The sequence below is a fragment of the Equus przewalskii genome, chromosome 16 (assembly GCF_037783145.1).
Source record: "Equus przewalskii isolate Varuska chromosome 16, EquPr2, whole genome shotgun sequence".
In the NCBI taxonomy this organism is placed as follows: domain Eukaryota; kingdom Metazoa; phylum Chordata; class Mammalia; order Perissodactyla; family Equidae; genus Equus; species Equus przewalskii.
The window spans coordinates 21,551,118-21,572,474 of NC_091846.1; the positions used below are offsets into that span (position 1 = coordinate 21,551,118).

A 21,357-nucleotide genomic window follows, 5' to 3' on the forward strand; every position below is an offset into this window, starting at 1 on the left:
CTTGGAGAAGAAAGTCTCGCGGGAGATCAGATGGCTGCCTTTATAGACTTATGGTCTCCAGCTTCCGTTAGGCTCTATCTTAGCATCTTCTTAGGTTTCCCTGGTCAGTGCTTTTTCCTATCCTTCTAGGTGGCTGGCTTCAGATTTTTCCACCCTTTTTTTTTTTTTTTTAATTGCTCCAGTCCATTTTCTATTGCTACGTCCCCTCAACAGAAAGCCGTCCCTCTTTCTTCACAGGGAAAAATAGGTGACCTCAGAAGAGAATGCCCCCAAATGTGAATCAAAACCACAATGAGATGGCGCTTCACAGCCACTAAGATGGCTATAATGCAAAAGACAGGCAATCCTAAGTGTTGGTGGGGATATGGAGAAATTAGAGCCCTCATAAATTGCGGGTGGAAATGAAAAATGCAGACTCTCATTAGCAGAAAGACAGACACACACCCACACACACAGAAAAAGAAAGAAATTCCCTCCAACTTATCTTATACATCTGCTTCAGACACCATTCTCTGCTAGAAACTTCGTTTAGTTTGTGTCCTCCCCTCTATCTTTACTGGCTCCTTTCCATTAACATTTAAACATTTTCAAGTTTCTAACATGTTTAAAATAAAAAGATCACCCAAAATATGCCCTCCAACTCCAATCCATTTTACAGTTGCTACCCTATTTCTCTTTTTTCCTTCACAAATTTCTTGAACAAGTTGTTTATGCTCATTGATTCCTCTTCGCTTTTCATACACACTCAACCTGCTGCAGTCTAGCGTGGTCCACCCACAACCTCAGTGAAACTCTTCTTGTTAAGGTTGCCAGTAATTCTCCTTGTTAACTCTAGTGCACATTTCTCAGTCCTTACCTTGTTCGGTCTCTCAGCAGCATTAGGCTCTGACAGGACCTCCTTTGTGTGATGCTCACATTCCCAGATTCCATGCCACTGTATTCTGATTTTCTTCCATCTCTGCCTGTTCCTTCACAGTCTCTTCTATGGGGGTGTCCTTGTCTTTTTGCCATTGGAGTTTCTTCGAGTTCTGTCCAGGATCCTCTTCTCTTCTTATCCCATACACTTTCTCATGAGTGATCTCATGCCAGATTTCCAGATCTCCAATCCAGAGCTCTTTCTTGAGCTTTGGATTTATACATATATCTATTGGACATATCTACTTTCCTATGGCACAGGTATCTGAAACTTCAAGTGTCCAGAGTAGAACTCCTCATATCCTCATATCTGTATTCTGTCCTAGTGAGTGGCGTTACAGTTCACTCAGTTACTTAAGCTGAGCATCTTGGTGTACTCCTTAGCTCTGCCTTTCCCTTATCCAGCTCCCCTTCTCCTATTCAGTCAGTTACAGGATCCTCTTGAGTCTTTCTCTTGTCCAGTCTTCTCCAATTCCATTTCCTGGGATAGGCTTCCATTCTTTCTTTCCTGGCTTGCTGTATTCACCTTAGGCTCCCTCTAAGTACTCCTCCTTCGCCCCCATCTAATCTCTGCATCCAGTCACAGTAACCTTACAAGAACATACTTCTGATCTTGCCACTTCCCTGCTTAAGATCTTTCAGTGATTACAAGTTGCTCTTAGGACAAAGTCTAAGCTTTTTGGCTACAGCCGTGCTAAATTTCTTTCACCAGACCTTTGCCTGGCATGTATGTTCATTGTTCCAGGTGCCTGCCTCCTCTTCAGTAGTTGACGGCTCCCAATTGTGGTGCTTCCATAGCATCCGAACCTCCCCGTCAGAGCACTGGCTGCACTGTGGTGAGCATCTGTTGATGTGTCTAGACACCCTCTCCCCGTGTAAGTTCTGGGGGCTGCGGGAGTGGGTGGTTGTGGTTGTTGGCTCTGTGTCCTGTTTACCTAGGGGACATTCAGTAGACATTTATTGAATGAATATAGTATGGTTCTGCCTGACATTGCTACTCTTTTAGTTTGGCTTTAGGCCATCGTGGGTACAGTTGTTACTTTTCATGCAGTGAAGACTAGTAGATGAAATCGCTTTAGAGCGGTCCACTTAGAAAGGTTCGTGATACCATAAATAGATTTGAACTTGGGCCCCTCTGTTCTAGCCTTGGACTCATCAGAAAAATAAAATGAAGTGTTATTGTGTTCTATCCATTTCTTCAACCTGTTGACCCATCTATTTTGTGTGGCCTATTTTGCGAAGCCTCTATGTTTGGTGCAACAAAGATCAAACCATAAAAGGAAGTTATTTCTAATCATTAAGATTTCTTTTCTGGTTTCCTTGTGAAAAGAAAAGTATTTCTTAAAAGCAATCTTTTATAAGGTCACATTCAGCTTCACAACCCTGGATATGCTTGCTTGTTTGTTTTTGCTGCTAATCCTATTGCCACTTGGGTTGTCTGCTTTTCTAACCTGAGCACATGGCTTCAATAGAATTCTTTCTTCACTTCACAATGACCTATCAGATGTACTATGTCCTAGAATTGCCTAAAGCTGTGCAATGAAATGAAAGCGGCTCCTCGAATGATAGGGCTCAAGCCTTGTTTCCAGCGGCCACTATTGCAAATTGTGCTTCAAGTCAACTAACTTGTTGACTTGTTGGCATTTGAGAAGTGACAGTCCTCTTAAATGGGTGATGAATGTAGACAAAACTGATGAGGCAAAGGGCAGTCACAGTGAGTGTCAGGAAATTCTGAAACAGCAGTCATGCTGTTTTTAATGAAGGTAGGAGGATTACCTTGTCACCCATACAGATGCATCTTTATGAAATATGGCATGAACTTTTTTGGAGCTACATTCTTAGAGTCTCTTAGTCTTTGTGGAATTTGTCAAGTATTCAGGACGTTCTTTCTTTCCCTTTCATTCTTGTAGTATGGTGAACTTGCAGAAAAGAGAAGTGGATGGCAGGTGTTTTAGCAGCTGGGGCAGTAACAGCATCAGTGTCTCAACAAATCTCTGAAACTTTGCCTCTTTGCAGTACTTATTCCATAGAATAGGTGAAATAGTTTTAAAGTATATTTTTATTTAAAAATTTTTGAGGCTGATTCTATCTTAGGGCCTTGTCTGGACCTGGGAAATACATTTGGGGTCTAAATCAGAGTTGTAGCATCTGCTCTGTCTCAAAAAAACCTCATCAGAATAAATATGGAAAAATTGATAATAGTAACATTTGGCTCTTCTGTAACTTGAGAGGTTTTTTGAATTGCTTTTGCTGTAGTGTAGGTGTATGACATAACAAATTGTAAAATTGTACCCCAAAAGTTTACCCCAAATCCTCGAACTTGTCTATTTGAAAGTTTTCCTAGAGTTGAAATATAATGTTCTCAAAAATAGAGAAAAGATGACCACACTTTTAAGTCTTTTGTGCCCGAATGGGAACTTCCATTGGTGAACAAGGAAGAAGGCTATGAACACATTTGTTCCTCTAGGAAACTGGGTCATCTTCAGTGAGAAAACACATTTTCTCATGTACTAGAATACTGAGAATTTGATTTCTGGGATTTCATATAACAATTTTCTGGGATATATAAATTTTATGTAGTTGTAACTGTTGTACACATAATTTTTTTTCCCTTTACACATTAATACGTATCACATGGATTATATATTTGCTTGTTGTATCCCATTGCTTGCTTAGTTATTCCACCTATATTTGCATTCTAGTTTTCCACTTCCTAGGAACTGACTTTGTACTGTTCTTTATGATTTCCTTCAGCGTTCTTGGTATGTGAGGTCATCGTCAGAAAAAGAATTAATATATGTTATTATTTTGTTCACTTTATCATACGGTAGTCCTTTTTTTGTAAGATATCTTAGACTTTATCAATAGCTCATTAACTATAAGTAAATTCCTAGTGTAAGACAGCTTCACAAACTGATACCTAAAATCACTCATCTAGTTTATGAAGATAGACAAATTCTATTAGGAAACTTCACTGTGCATATAACTGCTTTAATTTACTTAAAATTGTTCGCAATTTAAAAAATTCGTTTTTCTTACTTGACACTGCTGTTGCAAATAATCTAAACCCAGCAATGGCTTGTATGCTGAAGAAGGTATAGGCCGTTTTAAATGGATTGTTCAGACATTCAGAGTCCTTCCTGCTTCCTGTGAGAATATCAGCTTCCACAATAAAGAATAAGACAAGCTCACTTCATGCCCCAAGAATGACACCGGAAGAGTCATAATCTTGGTGCTAACCAGTTCTGCAGGGTTGCTCACTCTCTTCTGACCTCTTTTCCTTAGCAAGCCTTTAGGTCAGCAGAAGACAGGTCTAGAAGTATAAAGTTCCGTCGGTGGCATCAGTCTCCTTTGTGTCAAATACATCTGGTTAGAATGGGGAAGTTGAGGTCTGTGTGGAAGCCACATGCTGGCTTTTAAGTCTACCCTAAATTTCTAATACTGTTTAATATTGGGACCATTATTTCATCAACAGCAAAGTTTGCCTGTACTATTTTCTCCATTTCCTGTTGTTTTTTTAAACTCTGTAACCATATTCAAATATGTTTTTGCTAGATCAGTAGAACCAAACCCTCCCCCCACCTTCCCTTAATATTTGGTTCCTTGTTGTCGTTAGCACCGTGGCGTGGAACCCTGCCCAATCTTTTTGCGCCATCCTCTTACCCTCCAGTGCTGTGTCAGACAGTGCTCCACTGCTATTCATAGGGTTTTCATGGCCAGACTGGTCACAAGTGAGTGGCCAGGTCCTTTTTCCTACTTTTTCTTAGTCTGGAAGCTCCGCTGAAACCTGTCCACCATGGGTCACCCTGCTGGTATTTGAAATACCAGTGGCATGGCTTTTAGCATCACAGCAACATGCAGCCGCCACAGTATGATAATCGACAAATGGGTGATGTGGTTTTCTGACCGGGAAGAAAACCAAGGCCAAGGTGGTGAGACCACCAGATCTTAACCACTAGACCACCAGGGCTGGCTTCTAGGTTCCTAGGGGAAGAGAAGATAAATGTGCTCTTAGAGGAACCAAAAGATTGGTTGCTATATTACTCCTTTAGTCTTCCAGTTATAAATGTAGACTTCTAAAATTGGAAGGTCTGTGTTTGTCCTCTTGACTTAATTTGCTTTCAGGGTGTCAAATAAAACAACCTTTCTTCCCTATGCCGCAAACTCTCTAATGGACAGTGCCGGTCACTAGGAAAAGCCATCCCAGGGAATGAGCTATTGATCTATAGTGCTAATGGATACAGAATAAGTCCATGGGAATATAGGATACATTCTCAAGTGCGAAAGAAAATGTAGAGGTCCAAGTGGGTTAGTATGTTATCCTCTGAGGGTGTTAAACTCTTTTCCAACCTCTGCTTACCTTTCTCTTTTCTGCTCTTCTGTTCTTGCTTTATCTCCGTACAGCAAAAAAAATCATTGATTCACCTACTCATGCACAATGAGTGGTAATTCAGGCTGAGCATAGTAATGTTATTTTTGAGAAAGTATTTCCTAAATAAAATAATGGATTAAAAAAAGATTACAAAAAACCGCTATCTGATTGAAGTACTTCAGAAGTAACTATTTAGTATAACTGATGTGCTTGTTGCAACTGATTTTTATGATTATCAGTCAAGCTCTGGAAGGGTGGGTCATCATAGCAATTACTGTGTCTAGTTTGAATTGCTGTGTTGTGTGGGAAAGTTCTAAGAAGGCTATATTCCTTTTAGAAATGTTCCATTCAGAATTTCCCTAATCTGAACTTGCCTTCCCAGGACAGAATTAATGAATTATGATTGTACTTTTCCAAAAATATTTTTTAGGACTGAAACTCTTCTACATTTAATTTTTTAAAATACATCTTTGAGTTTATGAATGCAGGTTTGATATAAGCCTATGGGATCATAGTTTGATTTTTAAAAATTGTGGTAAAATATGCATAACATAAAAGTTACCGTTTTAACCATTTCTAAGTGTATAGTTTAGTGACATTAGGTACATTCACATTGTTGTACCAGTGTCACTGCTATTCATCTCCAGAACTTTCTCATCATCCCAAACTGAAACTCAGTATCTGCTAAACCATGCCTCTCCATACTCGTCTCCCCTTAGTCTCTGGCCTTCACGATTCTACTTTGTGTCTCTATGAATTTGGCTGGTCTAGGTACCTCATATAAGTGGAATCATACAATTTTTGTTCTTTTGTGTCTGGCTTATTTCACTTAGCTCACCAGGTTCATCCCTTTTGTAGTGTATGTCAGAATTTCATTTCTTTTTAGGCCAAATAATATTCCATCGTATATAGAGACCACGTTTTGTTCGTCCACTCATCTGTCAATAGATATTTGGGATATCTCCCTTTTGGCTGTTGTGAATAATGTTGCTATGAACGTTGGTGTACAACTATGTATCTGAGTCTTGCTTTCAATTCTTTTGGATGTGTATAGTAGAAGTGGAATTGCCAGATCATGCAGGAATTCTCTGTTTGATTTTTTGAGGAACTGCCGTAATGTTTTCCATGTTGGCTGCACCATTTTGCATTCCCACTTTCTACATTTAATTTAATATTAATAATTCACTTTACAGATTTGCCTGAAGCACTCTGCAACCCTAGGTTGTGAATTTAAGGCAAGAATACCTCTTAAAACTTTGAATAGCTCGCAGGGTAAACATAATTCAAATAATCAAGCTTTTATTTTCATTTAAAATATTTGTTTATTTTTTGGTCACAAAGTGTTTGGAATTTGGAATATATTTTAATAATACAAAGAAAGGAAACATCACCTGTAATCTCTCCAGAGAAATACATTTTGGTGTATATATGTATATCCTTTTTTCTATATATATTATACTTTAAAAAATTGTAATCATCTAGTATGTATTGTTTTATAGCATAGCTAAGCCTTACAGGGTACATTTGTGTTTTGTGGAGTTTGTTTTTGTTTTGTTTTTAACTTGGGAATAAGCGCATGACTTAGCTTTCTGTTAGCATCTTCCTTCGGAATGCTTCATGTGAGGGATGCAACGTGGGAAGGAAAAGCAATGCATTGCCTTCCTTAGGATACTTAGTTAATAACTGCTGAATAATTACCAAGGTGCGTGCCTATCCAGGATGGCCTAGGTTGAGCAGACCATTTGAAGATTCCTCCTCAGTGCATTAATAGAATAACTTCAGGGGCCAGCTCGGTGGCCGAGTAGTTAAGTTTGCGCGTTCCACTTCGCTGGCCCAGGGTTTTGCCGGTTCGGATCCTGGGTGCGGACATGACACTGCTCGTCAGGCCATGCTGAGGCGGCATCCCACATGCCACAACTAGAAGGACTCACAACTAAAAATATGCAACTAGGTACAGGGAAGCTTTGGGGAGAAAAAGGAAAAATAAAATCTTTTTTTTTTTAATTGAGTTATTGATAGGTTACAATCTTGTGAAATTTCAGTTGTACATTAATGTTTGTCAGTCATGTTGTAGGTGCACCACTTCACCCTTTGTGTCCACCCCCAACCCCACCTTTCCCCTGGTATCCACTAAACTGTTCTTAATCCATAATTTTAAATTCCTCATATGAGTGGAGTCATACACAGATTGTCCTTCTCTCGCTGGCTTATTTCACTTAACATAATTCTCTCAAGGTCCATCCATGTTATTGCACCTGGAATGATTTTGTTCTGTTTTGCAGCTGAGTAGTATTCCATTGTATATATGTACCGCATCTTCTTTATCCATTCGTCTGTTGCTGGACACTTAGGTTGCTTCCATGTCTTGGCTATTGTAAACAGTGCTGCAATAAACATTGGGGTGCATAGGACTTTTGGGATTGCTGACTTCAAGCTCTTTGGATAAATACCCAGTAGTGGGATGGCTGGATCGTATGGTAGTTCTATTTTTAATTTTTTGAGGAATCTCCATACTGTTTTCCATAGTGGCTGCACCAGTTTGCACTCCCACCAGCAGTGTATGAGGGTTCCTTTTTCTCCGCAACCTCTCCAACATTTGTTGCTATTAGTTTTAGATATTTTTGTCATTCTAATGGGTGTAAGGTGATATCTTAGTGTAGTTTTGATTTGCATTTCCCTGATGATCAGCGATGATGAGCATCTTTTCGTGTGCCTATTGGCCATCAGTATATCTTCTTTGGAGAAATGTCTGTTCATGTCTCCAGCCCATTTTTTGATTGGGTTGTTTGATGTTTTGTTGTTGAGTTGCGAGAGTTCTTTATCTATTATGGATATTAAGCCTTTGTCAGATATATGACTTGCAAATATTTTTTCCCAGTTAGTGGGTTGTTTTTTTGTTTCAATCCTGTTTTCATTTGCCTTGAAGAAGCTCTTTAATCTGATGAAGTCCCATTTGTTTATTCTTTCTATTGTTTCCCTTCTCTGAGAAGGCATGGTGTCCGAAAAGATCCTTTTAATACTGATGTCAAAGAGTGTACTGCCTACATTTTCTTCCAGCAGCCTTGTGGTTTCAGGTCTCACCTTTAGGTCTTTGATCCATTTTGAGTTTATTTTGGTGAATGGTGAAAAAGAATGGTCAATTTTCATTCTTTTACATGTGGCTTTCCAGTTTTCCCAGCACCATTTTTTGAAAAGACTTTCTTTTCTCCATTGTATGCCCTCAGCTCCTTTGTCAAAGATAAGCTGTCCATAGATGTGTGGTTTTATTTCTGGGCTTTCAATTCTGTTCCATTGATCTGTGCACCTGTTTTTGTACCAGTACCATGCTGTTTTGATTACTGTAGCTTTGTAGTATGTTTTGAAGTCAGGGATTGTGATGCCTCCCGTTTTGTTCTTTTTTCTCAGGATTGCTTTAGCAATTTGGGGTCTTTTGTTGCCCCATATGAATTTTAGGATTCTTTGTTCTAATTCTGTAAAGAATGTCATTGGGATTCTGATTGGGATGGCGTTGAATCTGTAGATGGCTTTAGGTAGAACGGACATTTTAACTATGTTTATTCTTCCAATCCATGTACATGGAATGTCTTTCTATCTCCTTATGTCGTCATCCAGTTCTCTCAGAAAGGCCTTGTAATTTTCATTATATAGGTCCTTCACTTCCTTAGTTAAATTTACCCCAAGGTATTTTATTCTTTTTGTTGCGATTGTGAATGGTATTGTATTCTTGAGTTCTTTTTCTGTTGGTTCATTACTGGAGTATAGAAATGCTACTGATTTATGCAAATTGATTTTATACCCTGCAACTTTGCTGTAGTTGTTGATTACTTCTAACAGTTTTCCAATGGATTCTTTGGGGTTTTCTATATATAAGATCATGTTGTCTGCAAACAGCGAGAGTTTCACTTCTTCCCTCCCTATTTGGATTCCTTTTATTCCTTTTTCTTGCCTGATTGCTCTGGCCAGGACCTCCAGTACTATGTTAAATAAGAGTGGTGATAGAGGGCATCCTTGTCTCGTTCCTGTTTTCAGGGGGATGGGGTTCAGTTTTTGCCCATTGAGTATGATGTTGGCTATGGGTTTGTCATATATGGCCTTTATTATGTTGAGGTAGTTTCCTTCTATGCCCATTTTGTTCAGAGTTTTTATCATAAATGGCTGTTGGATCTTGTCAAATGCCTTCTCTGCATCTATTGAGATGATCATGTGGTTTTTATTCCTCAGTTTGTTGATGTGGTGTATCACGTTGATTGATTTGCGGATGTTGAACCATCCCTGTGTCCCTGGTATGAATCCCACCTGATCATGATGTATGATTCTTTTGATGAATTGCTGAATTCTGGTTGCCAAAATTTTGTTTAGAATTTTTGCATCTATGTTCATCAGTGATATTGGCCTGTAGTTCTCTTTTTTCTTGGTGTCCTTGTCAGGTTTTGGTATCAGCGTGATGTTGGCCTCATAGAATGTTAAGAAGTGTTCCATCTTCCCTAATTTTTTGGAATAGCTTGAAAAGGATAGGTATTAAATCCTCTCTGAAAGTTTGGTAGAATTCCCCAGGAAAGCCATCTGGTCCTGGGGTTTTATTCTTTGGGATGTTTTTGATTGCTGTTTCAATCTCTTTCCTTGTGATTGGTCTGTTCAAATTGTCTGCCTCTTCTTGAGTGAGCTTTGGGAGATTGTAGGAGTCCAAGAATTTATCCATTTCCTCTAGGTTATCCATTCTATTGGCATATAGTTTTTTGTAGTATTCTCTTATAATCTGTTGTATTTCTGCAGAGTCTGTTGTTATTTCTCCTGGCTCATTTCTGATTTTGTTTATTTGAGTGAAAAATAAAATCTTTGGGAAAAAAAGAGAACTTCACATTTTATTATTTGACAAGTCTAAATTTTTTTGCAGCTTCTAGAGTAAGGATTTCAATGAAATGTAGTTGAGCTATTTATATTCCTTTAAAGTGAAATCCATACAATTAGAATGAACTGTTAATACTTCTACGTCATGTTTAGGCAAATTTAGTAGATGTCATAAGACATCAGAGCTGCCCTAATACCACTCTTCTTGTGATAGATCCTTGTGTTTCTGAGTCATTGTCAGCCACAGGGTTCTTAAGTCTGATACAGATTTCATAAAAGATTAAATGCTAGTTAATTTTTAGTGATTCCACCTGCTTTAGCTTTTTGGGTTAGTAGTATACATGAACACTTTATAATTTTGTGATAGAGGGTCCAACATTAAGTCTTGTGAAATTGATAGACTTATGATACTTAGTATCATTTTCTTAATAGTGGCAATGGCACAACTGCCCCGAGGAAAATGGGTAATTAAATATCTCACCACAGTAATTTAATTGTAGTGATGGTGGTGGTAATTTTGAGTTAATTAGAAAATTTTGGTGGTATTTCCATTTACATTTATATTGTGCTGCCTTAGTAAAGAAATGTCACACGCCCAAGCTCAGGATTCTGATCTGTTGTTCTTTATAGCACATAGCACATGCTGGGTTTTAATACCTCCACAGAACCTCTCGGAGAACCTTACCTGAATTCTGAGGCTGTCCTGTTCATGTCATCAGATGCCCAGGTTGAATGTAGTCTAAGGAAGACATACTTTAGCCTTAGCAGTCTGTAGCCCTTGGCTACACCTTGTGCTCACACACTCTTGTGAGCTCCCTGAGGACAAAGGTCATATTTGGTCTCCAAAGCCTGCCTCCCAGTGGTTTTTCGAAGAATCAAGGAATGAATGACACTTATGAGATTTAACCAGGCAAATCTAGACAGAGCCATATTGGGGAACACATTTTTTTTTGGAAGTACTTTTTGTATTTGAAGCATTTTAAAAACAGATGCGGGTGTACATTTATGAGGCAAGATAAAGTCAGAAGGAAGTAATGTTGGAGAAGTTTAGCCATTGAAAAGTCAGGACTGATGTTCTCTGGAAGAAGAATCAGAGGGGTCCCCAGAGTTGAATACTGAGTATGCCACTTAATGCTCTATGACCTTGGAAAGTCATTTTGCCTTTGAGCCTCATTCCTCATCTCCTAAGAATGGATTGTGAGCTCTTTCTTACAAGAATGTTGTGAGGATTAAATGAAATACAATGTACGTGAAGCTACCTAACAGTGTCTACAACAAAGCAAGCTCTTGATCATTGTTAGTTTCCTCCTTCCTGTTCTTTATTTGTTTTGCCTGATTGTGTTGCTAGGAGTAATTACCTGCTTGGCCAGCATTACTGCCCTTCCTCTTCTTGTGCATTCAGAAATCCCTCATAGCTTCTTTATTATATCTTGAATATACAATTAATAGATTTTTACAGAAGAACTTTTTTGGAAACCCAGGCTCAAAAGGTAAGTGGCATGTCACTCAGATTGATTAAAAGTGAATCTTGGACTCAGACACAGGCCTCAGGACTCTCAGTTGTTTCCACTCTGCCAGGGCTATTGGTGCTTTCGCTCTTATGATGGGTATGGACATGGATGATATATGGCCTGGGTTTTATATTGACTGTTTTTCTGTATCATTGGTTTATTATAAAAGGATATAACTCAGGAACAGCCAGATTTAAGAGATGCATAGGGCAAGGAATATGGGAAGTGTGAGGAGCTTCTGTACCTTCTCCAAGGGCGCTCCTCTGCCCCAAATCTCCACGTGTTAACCAACCGGGAAACTACTCTATTGACTCTTAAATTACAAGTCTTTGGAGAAGTATCTTGTGAGATAAAGCTTCAAGTAATTCAGCAGTGGGTAGACACAGTACGTAAAATAAGCCGTCATTGTGAAAGACAGCTTGGTTTTTCAGCAGGTTACCACACCCTTGGGGCATAGTTGCCTGTAACTGATTAATGACTTCAGAATAATTATTCTGCTGTCAGGAATTGTGCCATTTTGAATGGTAATATCCCTTTGTGTTGTAATTTTAAAAGTGAATCATATTTTCAGCTAATTCTTTTCCACGCCATTTATTTATTTAAAAGGTAATTGTATATTACATAAAATATTACATTTTAAAGATTAACTTTTACACGGTTCATTTTCTGGGAAAATATGCTTCTGGATTTTCTTGAAAGTTATCTACCTGTTTATAGGCATTTATACTGTTTCCCTTCTTGTAATTCCTTTCCCTGTCTGTCTTGTAAGAGGCATAGGGCAGGCCATTTGTGGAGCTTCTTTTTTCTTATGTAAAAGGATGATGCATGAGCTCTTAAACAGATGAGACTGAGAGGTGAAGAGTGTGCACGCTGCCACTGGATTGTGTGGCTTCAGGTCCCGACTCTGCCACTTACTCGTTTTAGCAAGTTCTTAAAATCTCTTTCCCTCCATTTCCTTGTCTGTAAAGTGAGGATGAAATGAATTAAGAAATGTAAAACACTTAGAACAGTGCTTGGCACGTAGTGCTCAAGAAGCATTAGTTATTGATGCTATAGTTGTGATTATTTTTTTAAAGATTTTATTTTTTTCTGTTTTCTCCCCAAAGCCCCCCGGTACATAGTTGTATATTCTTCATTGTGGGTCCTTCTAGTTGTGGCATGTGGGACGCTGCCTCAGCGTGGTTTGATGAGCAGTGCCACGTCCGCGTCCAGGATTCAAACCAACGAAACACTGGGCCGCCTGCAGCGGAGCGCGCGAACTTAACCACTCGGCCATGGGGTCGGCCCCTGTGATTATTTTTTTAAATGATGCCCAACCTCACCCATCAAAAGAGAGACTCAAGGTGAAACAAACCTGAGACACCATGATAATACACCGTGTGGTAACATACATTGATGGTTATTTTATGTGTTGGTACTATGTCAGTGGAGGACAATTTGAAATAGCTGTTACAGGTAATATTAGACTTTGACCTGGCAATTACATTTTTAGGAATTTGTCTTAGAAATTTATGTGTAAGAGGGGCTGGCCCAGTGGCCGAGTGGTTAAGTTCGCGCGCTCCGCTGCAGGCGGCCCAGTGTTTCGTTGGTTCGGATCCTGGGCGCCGACATGGCACCGCTCATCAAACCACGCTGAGGCAGCGTCCCACATGCCGCAACTATAAAGACCCACAACAAAGAATATACAACTATGTACTGGGGGGCTTTGGGGAGAAAAAGGAAAAAAATAAAATCTTAAAAAAAAAGAAATTTATGTGTAAGAAAAGACATGTATATACAGTAATATATGTAAACAATAATTGCAGTATTGTTACTGTTAGCAAAAGACTGGAAATAAATGTTGCTTAGCAGAAACAGGTAAATTGTTAGATCGATGTAATGGAGTGCTGTATGTTCCATTGAAAAGAAATGAAGTAGATCTACATGTGCCAATAGAGAATGATTTCCAAGATGTGCTGTTAAGTAGGGGGAAAAAGCTTCCACACACACTTACATGTAATGCTGTGTTAAGTACACACTCTCTCTGGAAGGGATTAGAAACAACTGCTAACAGTGGTCGCCTTTGAGGAGAGGGTGGGGAGGTATGGTAGGGAGATTTAGTTTTGTATGCTCTTTTGTACCATTTGAAACAAAATTTCTTAATGTATTTTCGTTTTTATCCTACCCCAAATCCTTTACCTGTTCCCACCAACACCACCCACACACACACACACACACACACACACACACACACACACACACAAACAAACACACACACACCCACCCACCCACCCACCCATCCATACACCCATGCAAGCACACTTTTCGGAACATTCACATGTTATTTGAGGAGTCTGGCTGTGCCTGTCCTGATGGTGTTTAATGCTTATTGAATATGTGGTTTGATAACTTGGGGCATAGCAAGCACCTGACCTTTGTCATCCAAGTTGGTGCTGTTGAGAAAAAATATCCCTGGATGGTGGAAATAGGCCTTGGCTAAGTATGCGCAAGCCTGAGGCTTGCTCCATGGATGCTGTCAGAGGCCCTGGAACCAAAAAGACCTGGGTCTTGAGCCTGCCTCTCTGCTATTTTTAGAGCTCTGAGAAGAGGGTGAGTAGGAAGGAACTTGAAGAGTTCTGTACCTCATTAGGAAACTCTGGTTGTATTTATCAGCCATTTGGTTCTATTTTCAGTTTCCAGAGGTGAGAGCCAGAATAGAAACTCACTTGACGTGAAAGGGTTTGTGCTTGTGCAGCCCCCTGGAATTTCTAGAAATACTTTTTAACCCGAGAAGAATTGGAGCCATGACCAGGATTCTTTGTATAAAAGTCCTTAAACAGATCAAGTTTAAAGTTTTCCGGAAATTTATACATATCTTTACTTTTTATAGGGTACTGTTTAAGCTAATTGCTACTTGCATGAAGGTTGTAGTCATCAGCTCTAACACCAAGATTGGGGTGAATTGTTTTACCCTCATTCATGGTAACTTTTCTCAGCGTGAAATGTCTGCATTTGTGTAGAAAGTGTGGACATATAAATCAGGACCAGAATGTAATACTTTCTTTTAAGGTTTCATCCAGTAAATCCTGGGCTGGTGCTTCTTCATGTTTTTGCCCCCTGAGCTATCTGAGGGATGTTCCATTCCCATCATCAAATGGTGGCTCCGTGTGGCAGTGATTTTGTACAAGGGATGGGAGTCTTCCAGTGCATGGTCGTGGGAGAGTGGGGAGGTAGAGGTAATGATTCTGATTTTATAATACACACACTTCTAGTTGAGCATTAACTGTCTTAGATAAACTAATATTGTAACCTTTAACTTTATCTCAGTACTGTGGGGAAGAAATCCCTGACGGGAGACCCTGATTTCAACTGGTTGGCATGTCTACTCTCCGTTTTCTGCTGTCTGGGTGCATATGAGCATGTATGTACCAGATAAGCACTGACTTGTGAGTGGGCAAGACCAACAACTGGTTCTAGCAAGTTGTTCCCCCCTTTACAGGAAAAGGCCCGGGTGTGGAGGTGGAGGAAGGATTGGACACGTTGCCGGGGAAAGTGAGCGATCCATTTAACCAAAGGCAAGTCGTTTATTCTGGAATTAGCTTTTGTTTCCTTTTATTAACAGTCGTTTTTTTAAGTTGGTTTAGTGGTTAATTTTTTTCTTGGAATCCTTTTTGTTTATTACAGCAGAGATGTCGGCTTGTTTATAGGAATTACTTGAAGCCAGAGTCATGGTGGATGTAGGAAAGTGGCCAATCTTCACTCTGCTTTCACCTCAAGAAATTGCATCTATTCGGAAAGCGTGTGTCTTTGGCACCTCAGCCAATGAAGCACTCTACGTTACTGACAACGATGAGGTACGAATCTCTCAAAACCCAGAGTTTTATTTTAAGGCTCATTTTGGAGTTGAGCTTTAAAATGTGTAGTTTGAACCCTAAGAAAAGGTGGAGGATAAAGAGAACCTGAAATTCAAGAAGACTGTGTCTTGAATAGAATTTGTCTTTTCTTTCAGTTTCTCAATTTAATAGCCCTCTCCCCCTACTACTCTTTGAGTTTCACAGATAACCAAATATTCTAAAACTTAAGAACTGTCCGCAGAGGTTGGATTTTCCTTAACAACCGTATCAGTCTCTTCCTACCTACTGAGCTGTCAGACTGAACTTGAGTGTGTCTTATTTTCAGAGTAACTTTAGGCCAAATGACTCAGAGAAAACTATTTGTTTCCTAGGTCTTTGTATTTGGACTGAACTATAGTAACTGTCTAGGAACTGGAGATAACCAGAGTACACTTATACCCAAAAAGCTGGAAGCCTTATGTGGAAAGAAGATCAAAAGCCTTAGTTATGGGAGTGGACCACATGTTCTTCTCAGCACTGAAGGTAAAGAGGGAACAAGTCCATCTTTTCAGTTTGTGGGAAATGGAGCAGTTAATTCTAAGCTAAGGGGAGGTAGGGCAGTATCAAGTAATTAATTTGGAATGGTTTGTTTCTTAATTTCTGAGGGGAAGTACACAAAGCAGGTAAAAGTTAAATTCAGGCTAACTCTGGAACAGCCATAGAATGACTTGCAAATTAAGCAAACTTCTGAGGGTTTAGAACTTATGTAAAGCTGTGGAAGATTAGATACAGCAAATGAAGGGGTCCTTCAGCCTAGTTTTTCAATGGATTTGTGGTAGCGAGGCACCTTTCAGGTTTTACTTGAAACATTTTCATAAATGCAGATAATACTGGGTTTCCTTTCTTTGTGTAGTTTCTGAATCTTGAGTTCAAGAAATCATAGTTTATTCCCTGGCATTCATGTGGGTGCCATATGGAAAGAACGCAGGGTAGATTCTTTTTTCTGTGTCTCCCCAAGGTCACTAAAGGAGGAGACTGTGCATTCTTCTTTGCTAATTGATCTGCACTGTGGGCAACCAGAACTCTCTGAGAATCTGTTATGTCCACGCTAAGCTCTTCCCGTTATATTTCAAGCGCATTGGCTCTCACTCTCTCTAGAAGAGGTCTTTAACTTTTTGTTGCTAATCCTGTAGGGTGGCCTTTGGGGGATGGTTTGCTTCTCTGCTTTTTCTGTCTCTAGACTGGGGAATCACAGCTTCTTTGGATGTTGCCTTGAGTCTCAGTATTGAGCTTTTTAATTGCCTTTAACTCATAGCTGAATCCACTCAAGTTCTCTGCATCTTTCTCAAGCTGTGAGAGCTAGATCTGAGCGTGATCGTCTGGTCTTGAGCATAGCGTGAGTATAACTGGTGTTGAGTATAGTGAGGTGGTTATCTCCCTTCCGAGTTGTGTAGTCGTGCCTTCTGGCGCCACACTGGCTCTTTGAGGCACTTACTACTTTGCTGACTGGTTTAGCTTGTCATCCCTTGTGTCCTAATGATTTAATTTTTTCCTAACATATCAATTTTAACTAGTCATTGATTTCTAAACATAAAGAACTGAGGCATTTTTTAGAGCAAACATACTAAAACAGATTCTTGGTTTTTTTCAAACTGGTGGCCTTGGGAAGTTATAACTCTTCTTTTGCAATTATTTTCAGAGACTAGGTCATATATTTTAACTATCTTGAGTGTTACTATTAAGATAGATATAAATAAAATAAATACAAATAAGTGGTCTTCTTGTGGGAATATTTTTCTTTTTGTTTTTAATTCAATTTTGATTGTCATACATTTTACATAATATATATTAAACATGCTATACATTATGTATCATATGTGTGTATAATATGTATATTATTATGTATGTATATTCATGAGTATTATATGTGTATTACAAACAATCAAATAGTTTTAAAACAGTTTAACACTTTAAACCATCAAATAGTGTATGACTTTTAGTAAAAAACAGAAGGACCTCTCCCTCACCCCTCCTCACTCTTAGAAACTGCTCTTTAGGTGGAAAGCTTTTAACTTCTTCAAATGTGTCTTCTGATTTTAATCTTAATTTTTTAATTAACATGCTTATAATACTGCTATTTCTGAATTTCAATTTCAGGTATTTATCCTTTGACTTTTATAATGACAGATAGAATTTAGCTCTCTTTCCTCTACCTTTCCTCCCCTTATCCTTTCAATACAGTGATATCACCATTTTGGTTAAATCGATATTCAGTGTTTACATTTTTAGGACTCTGTGAGTCTTATCTATAGCTAAGCCATCTCTCTTCTTGTACAACTGTTTGTTTCCCTAAGGTTCATTGACTTATCTGTACATCTATTGTTAATGTATATCCAGACTCTTCTATACAGCAGAATTTGTGGCTTATCAGCCCATCTGAGTGTGTCAGGTCATGTCCGGAGCCCTCTGTCCTGCTCAAGGCTGGACTGGTCACTCTAGGCCTGCTGCAGAGCTGTCAACCTAGAACTTCATTTCACCATCATCCTTGGAAATCCCTTCATCTTTGTCCTTTGTGGATTCCTTATCTTTTGTGTCCTATGTCTTCCTCCTTGGATTATACCCTCATTTGGGTGAAACACGTTCTCTAATAGTTTCCCAAGGAAGCAGATGTGAGAGAAATCTTTGAGACACTGTCTTTTTTTTTAAAGATTTTATTTTTCCTTTTTCTCCCAAAGCCCCCTGGTACATAGTTGTGTATTTTTAGTTATGGGTCCTTCTAGTTGTGGCATGTGGGATGCTGCCTCAGCATGGCCTAACGACTGGTGCCATGTCTGTGCCCAGGATTTGAACTGGTGAAACCCTGGGCTGCCGAAGCAGAGTACATGAACTTAACCACTCGGCCACGGGACCGGCCCCGAGACACTGTGTTAAAGTGTCTTTATTTTACCCATACAATTTATCAGTGATTTGGCTGGGCTTAGAATTCCTGCTTGGAAATCATTTTTCCTCAAAATTTTGAAGCCATTGCACCGTTCAAGTTTCAGGGTTTGGTGTTGAGAGTCTGATGTCATTCTGACTTTGCTGTTTTGCATATGATTGTTTTTTCCTCTTTGGAAGCTTTAAGGATCCTTTGCCTGAAGCTTTCTGAAATATTCATGATTATGTATTCTGGTGTGGGTACTTTTTAATTTATTGTCTTGGTCGTTCTATTGTCCCATCAGTCTGGAAATTCCTTCATTTCTAGAAAATTTTCTTATAATATTTCATGGATAATTTCCCTTCTTTGTTTCCTCTGTTCTTTTTGGAATTTTTCTTAGAAGGAAGTTAGAGATTCTAGACTGATCCTCCTAATTTTATTATATTTTCTCTCCTATCTACTTTCCGGGAAATCTCTTCAACTTTATCTTACAATCCTTATATCTAATTTTAACATTTCTGCAGTTACATTTCCAAATTCTCTTTCTTGTTCTCTAACTGTGCATTTTTAGAGCCTCCCGTTCTTGTTTCATTGCTTCAGTGTCTTTGGAGGCTGTTACAGATTATTTTTAAGTTATCTTCTGTTCTCTGTGTTATTTCTTTTTTTTTCTTTCTTTCAAATTTCTTATTTCTCTTTATGCTTTTTGCTGTCTGACTTTTGCGTTAGAGGCTGTCTTTGAAAGTTTAGTGATCCTCGGCTGTCTGTCCACAGGTAGGAGCCAGGCACTCATACACTGGGAGGACTGTCTTCACGGTGGGACTCGTCACGCGCTGAGCTTCACTTCAGGGAGATCATTAGGGATGCTCCCATTATCAGTATATGACTTTCTGCAGGGTGGAATCCTCCAGATTCCTGACCTGGATATGTGTTTTTGCTAACTTTCAGTGAGCAGGGGAAGGGCAGGGACCTCAGTACTCCATATGTTGTCTCCCAGTTCTCCTTTTCTCACTACAGCACCTCACTGCTGCCTTAGGGCCTCTCTAGACTATCTTCCAGCTTATGTTCACTGTTGTGTTATGTAGGGTAAGGGAGGGAAGCAGGCTTGGGCAAAGGGAGAAGTTGGGCTATAGTGCAGTGATGTTAAGAAATTCACAGCAAGTAAATGCTGTTTAGTCTCTTGTCTTTTTCCAGGGCTGGGGAGGGGTAGTTGCCTGACCCTGCAGGAAGAAGATGAAGATTTGGGGTCTAACTCCTTCTGTTTTTAGTTGCATCCTGCCCTTGCATCTCCTGTGGCCCCTGGTCCCTCCAATCCCTGGACCTTCCTGAGAGTCCAGGGCTGCAATTGACTTCCCTTTTTGCAGATGTAGGTGTCACCTTCTCTGGTCAGCTGTGTTGCTTACCATCTCCGTCTGCTTTCCATCTTCCCAGATTTTGTTGACATCTCTCATGTTGTGTTTTCTTCTCTATTCTCCTTGTCCTTGAGTGTTTACACCTTTTTGTTGTTGTTCCCATTACTATCATTTCAGTAGGGCTTGGGAGGGACTAAAGATAAAAACATGTGTTCAGTTCTCCATGCTTTACTGCCTTGCATGGTATTTCTAAAGGGCATTTTAGGAATATTTTAACCGGTGCTACGTTATTAAATTGAACTTCTAGTCCCACCTGTTGACTACTCTGAAGATCAGTGTTCATTTTGTATTATTACTTCACATACAGACCTAGGGCTTGTGGGTTTCTTTTTGTCTTCTGAAGCAATATTAAATTAGGTTACTTACAAAATTAATTGTTTCTGGCCACTTCTCCAACTCAGTGTCCAGTCTCTGAAGGCTAAACTGAGTTTCCTTGAAGGTCAGACATTCATGGGATACTTCTTTGCCTCTCTTTACACTCTCCCTTCCCACTCCCACTCTCCCTTCTAGCCTGGTATTGCTTCACTGTCATATCTTTGGGTAATTTTGCTCATCTCTTAAGCTTCAAGTGATCCTGAAGTGTCATCCTTGGTCTGTTAGAGAGCAGGGCTGGGAGAGTAGACTCTGGTGTCCAGTTGGATTGGGTTGCTTTGAAGGCTTCCCGAGGAATTAGGACTGAAAGCCATCTTGGGAGAAGTTCTCTTTTCCAATGCTTCATCAAGTAAAAAGGGAAAAAAGATGTATGTATACTGTTTTACAGTTAGTAAAATAATGTATTAATAAGGAAGTAATTGCCAAGGGCAAACCTGGAGAGAACTGATGGCTGAGAATGGGCAGCTGGCACTACTCCTAGTGTCTGGGGAATAAGTCCCTAATCCTGAGGGGCCTCTAGGTGGCACAGCACAGCATTCGCTAAGTCTCTCCCATGCACTGCTCAGGTCCACATCTTCCTATGTGTTTTGGGTGTAGCTCCTCCAGGATTCGGGTGGATCTCTTTTCCTAGGGAAAACTTAAAAAAAGATCATTAGTGGGACGAATGACAGCCTCTGTGCTGCAACTGGTCTCATGCCCACAACTGATGCTCATCGCCTCCTTCCTCTAGAACCCCTCCCAGATTCCTCTCATGTTTGGCTAGCTCCCAGCTCAGGTGTCTTACCTAATTGCATGACCCAGACTGTTATCCTTGAGGGGCATGCGCCCTTGACCAGGCTGTGTACTCTGGCCATGGCTACTGCACCTTTCTATTTACCATCACTATTGGGCAAGTGTGTACCAAAAGACCACCAAATGTCACTCTGTGCCAAGCATACTCCTCTCAGTCCCCGTTACATAACAGCAGTCTTCCTGGTCCTGCTGATTAGGTCTGTTGCCTCTGGCAGGAGGGTAACTCCCCTTCTTTCCTGTTGGTCCTTTGACTAGAGGAGCACAGAGTGGCTATGGCAGCCATAACTTAAAGTTCAGTGGGATTCTTGCTGTGTCCCTTAGTGGGAGTGTTCCTGCTTAGGGAACCAGGACTTATAAACCTATAGAATGTACAGTCGTAGGGACCGGAAGCGCAGATTCCCCAAGTTGT

The 21,357-nt window shown here is 39.8% G+C and overlaps 1 protein-coding gene across 16 annotated transcripts in view; it reads left to right on the top strand.

The window, feature by feature from the left end:
- Positions 1 to 21,357, top strand: part of RCBTB1 (RCC1 and BTB domain containing protein 1) — a 50,374-nt gene that overhangs the window by 4,262 nt on the left and 24,755 nt on the right. For 5 of the 16 annotated variants that reach the window (XR_011527828.1, XR_011527829.1, XM_070578179.1 and 2 more), the window contains exons 2-5: positions 1,661 to 1,751; positions 15,125 to 15,200; positions 15,310 to 15,479; positions 15,851 to 16,001. Coding sequence is in view for 12 of the 16 variants with exons in the window: in XM_070578179.1 (XP_070434280.1) it covers positions 15,354 to 15,479; positions 15,851 to 16,001 (277 nt within the window). In the remaining 4 variants the exon portion in view is untranslated. Of the gene's footprint in view, positions 1 to 1,660; positions 1,791 to 11,473; positions 11,626 to 15,124; positions 15,201 to 15,309; positions 15,480 to 15,850; positions 16,002 to 21,357 lie in introns of those variants that run through there. The other 11 variants (XR_011527827.1, XM_008538803.2, XM_070578178.1 and 8 more) reach the window with 7 other exon arrangements.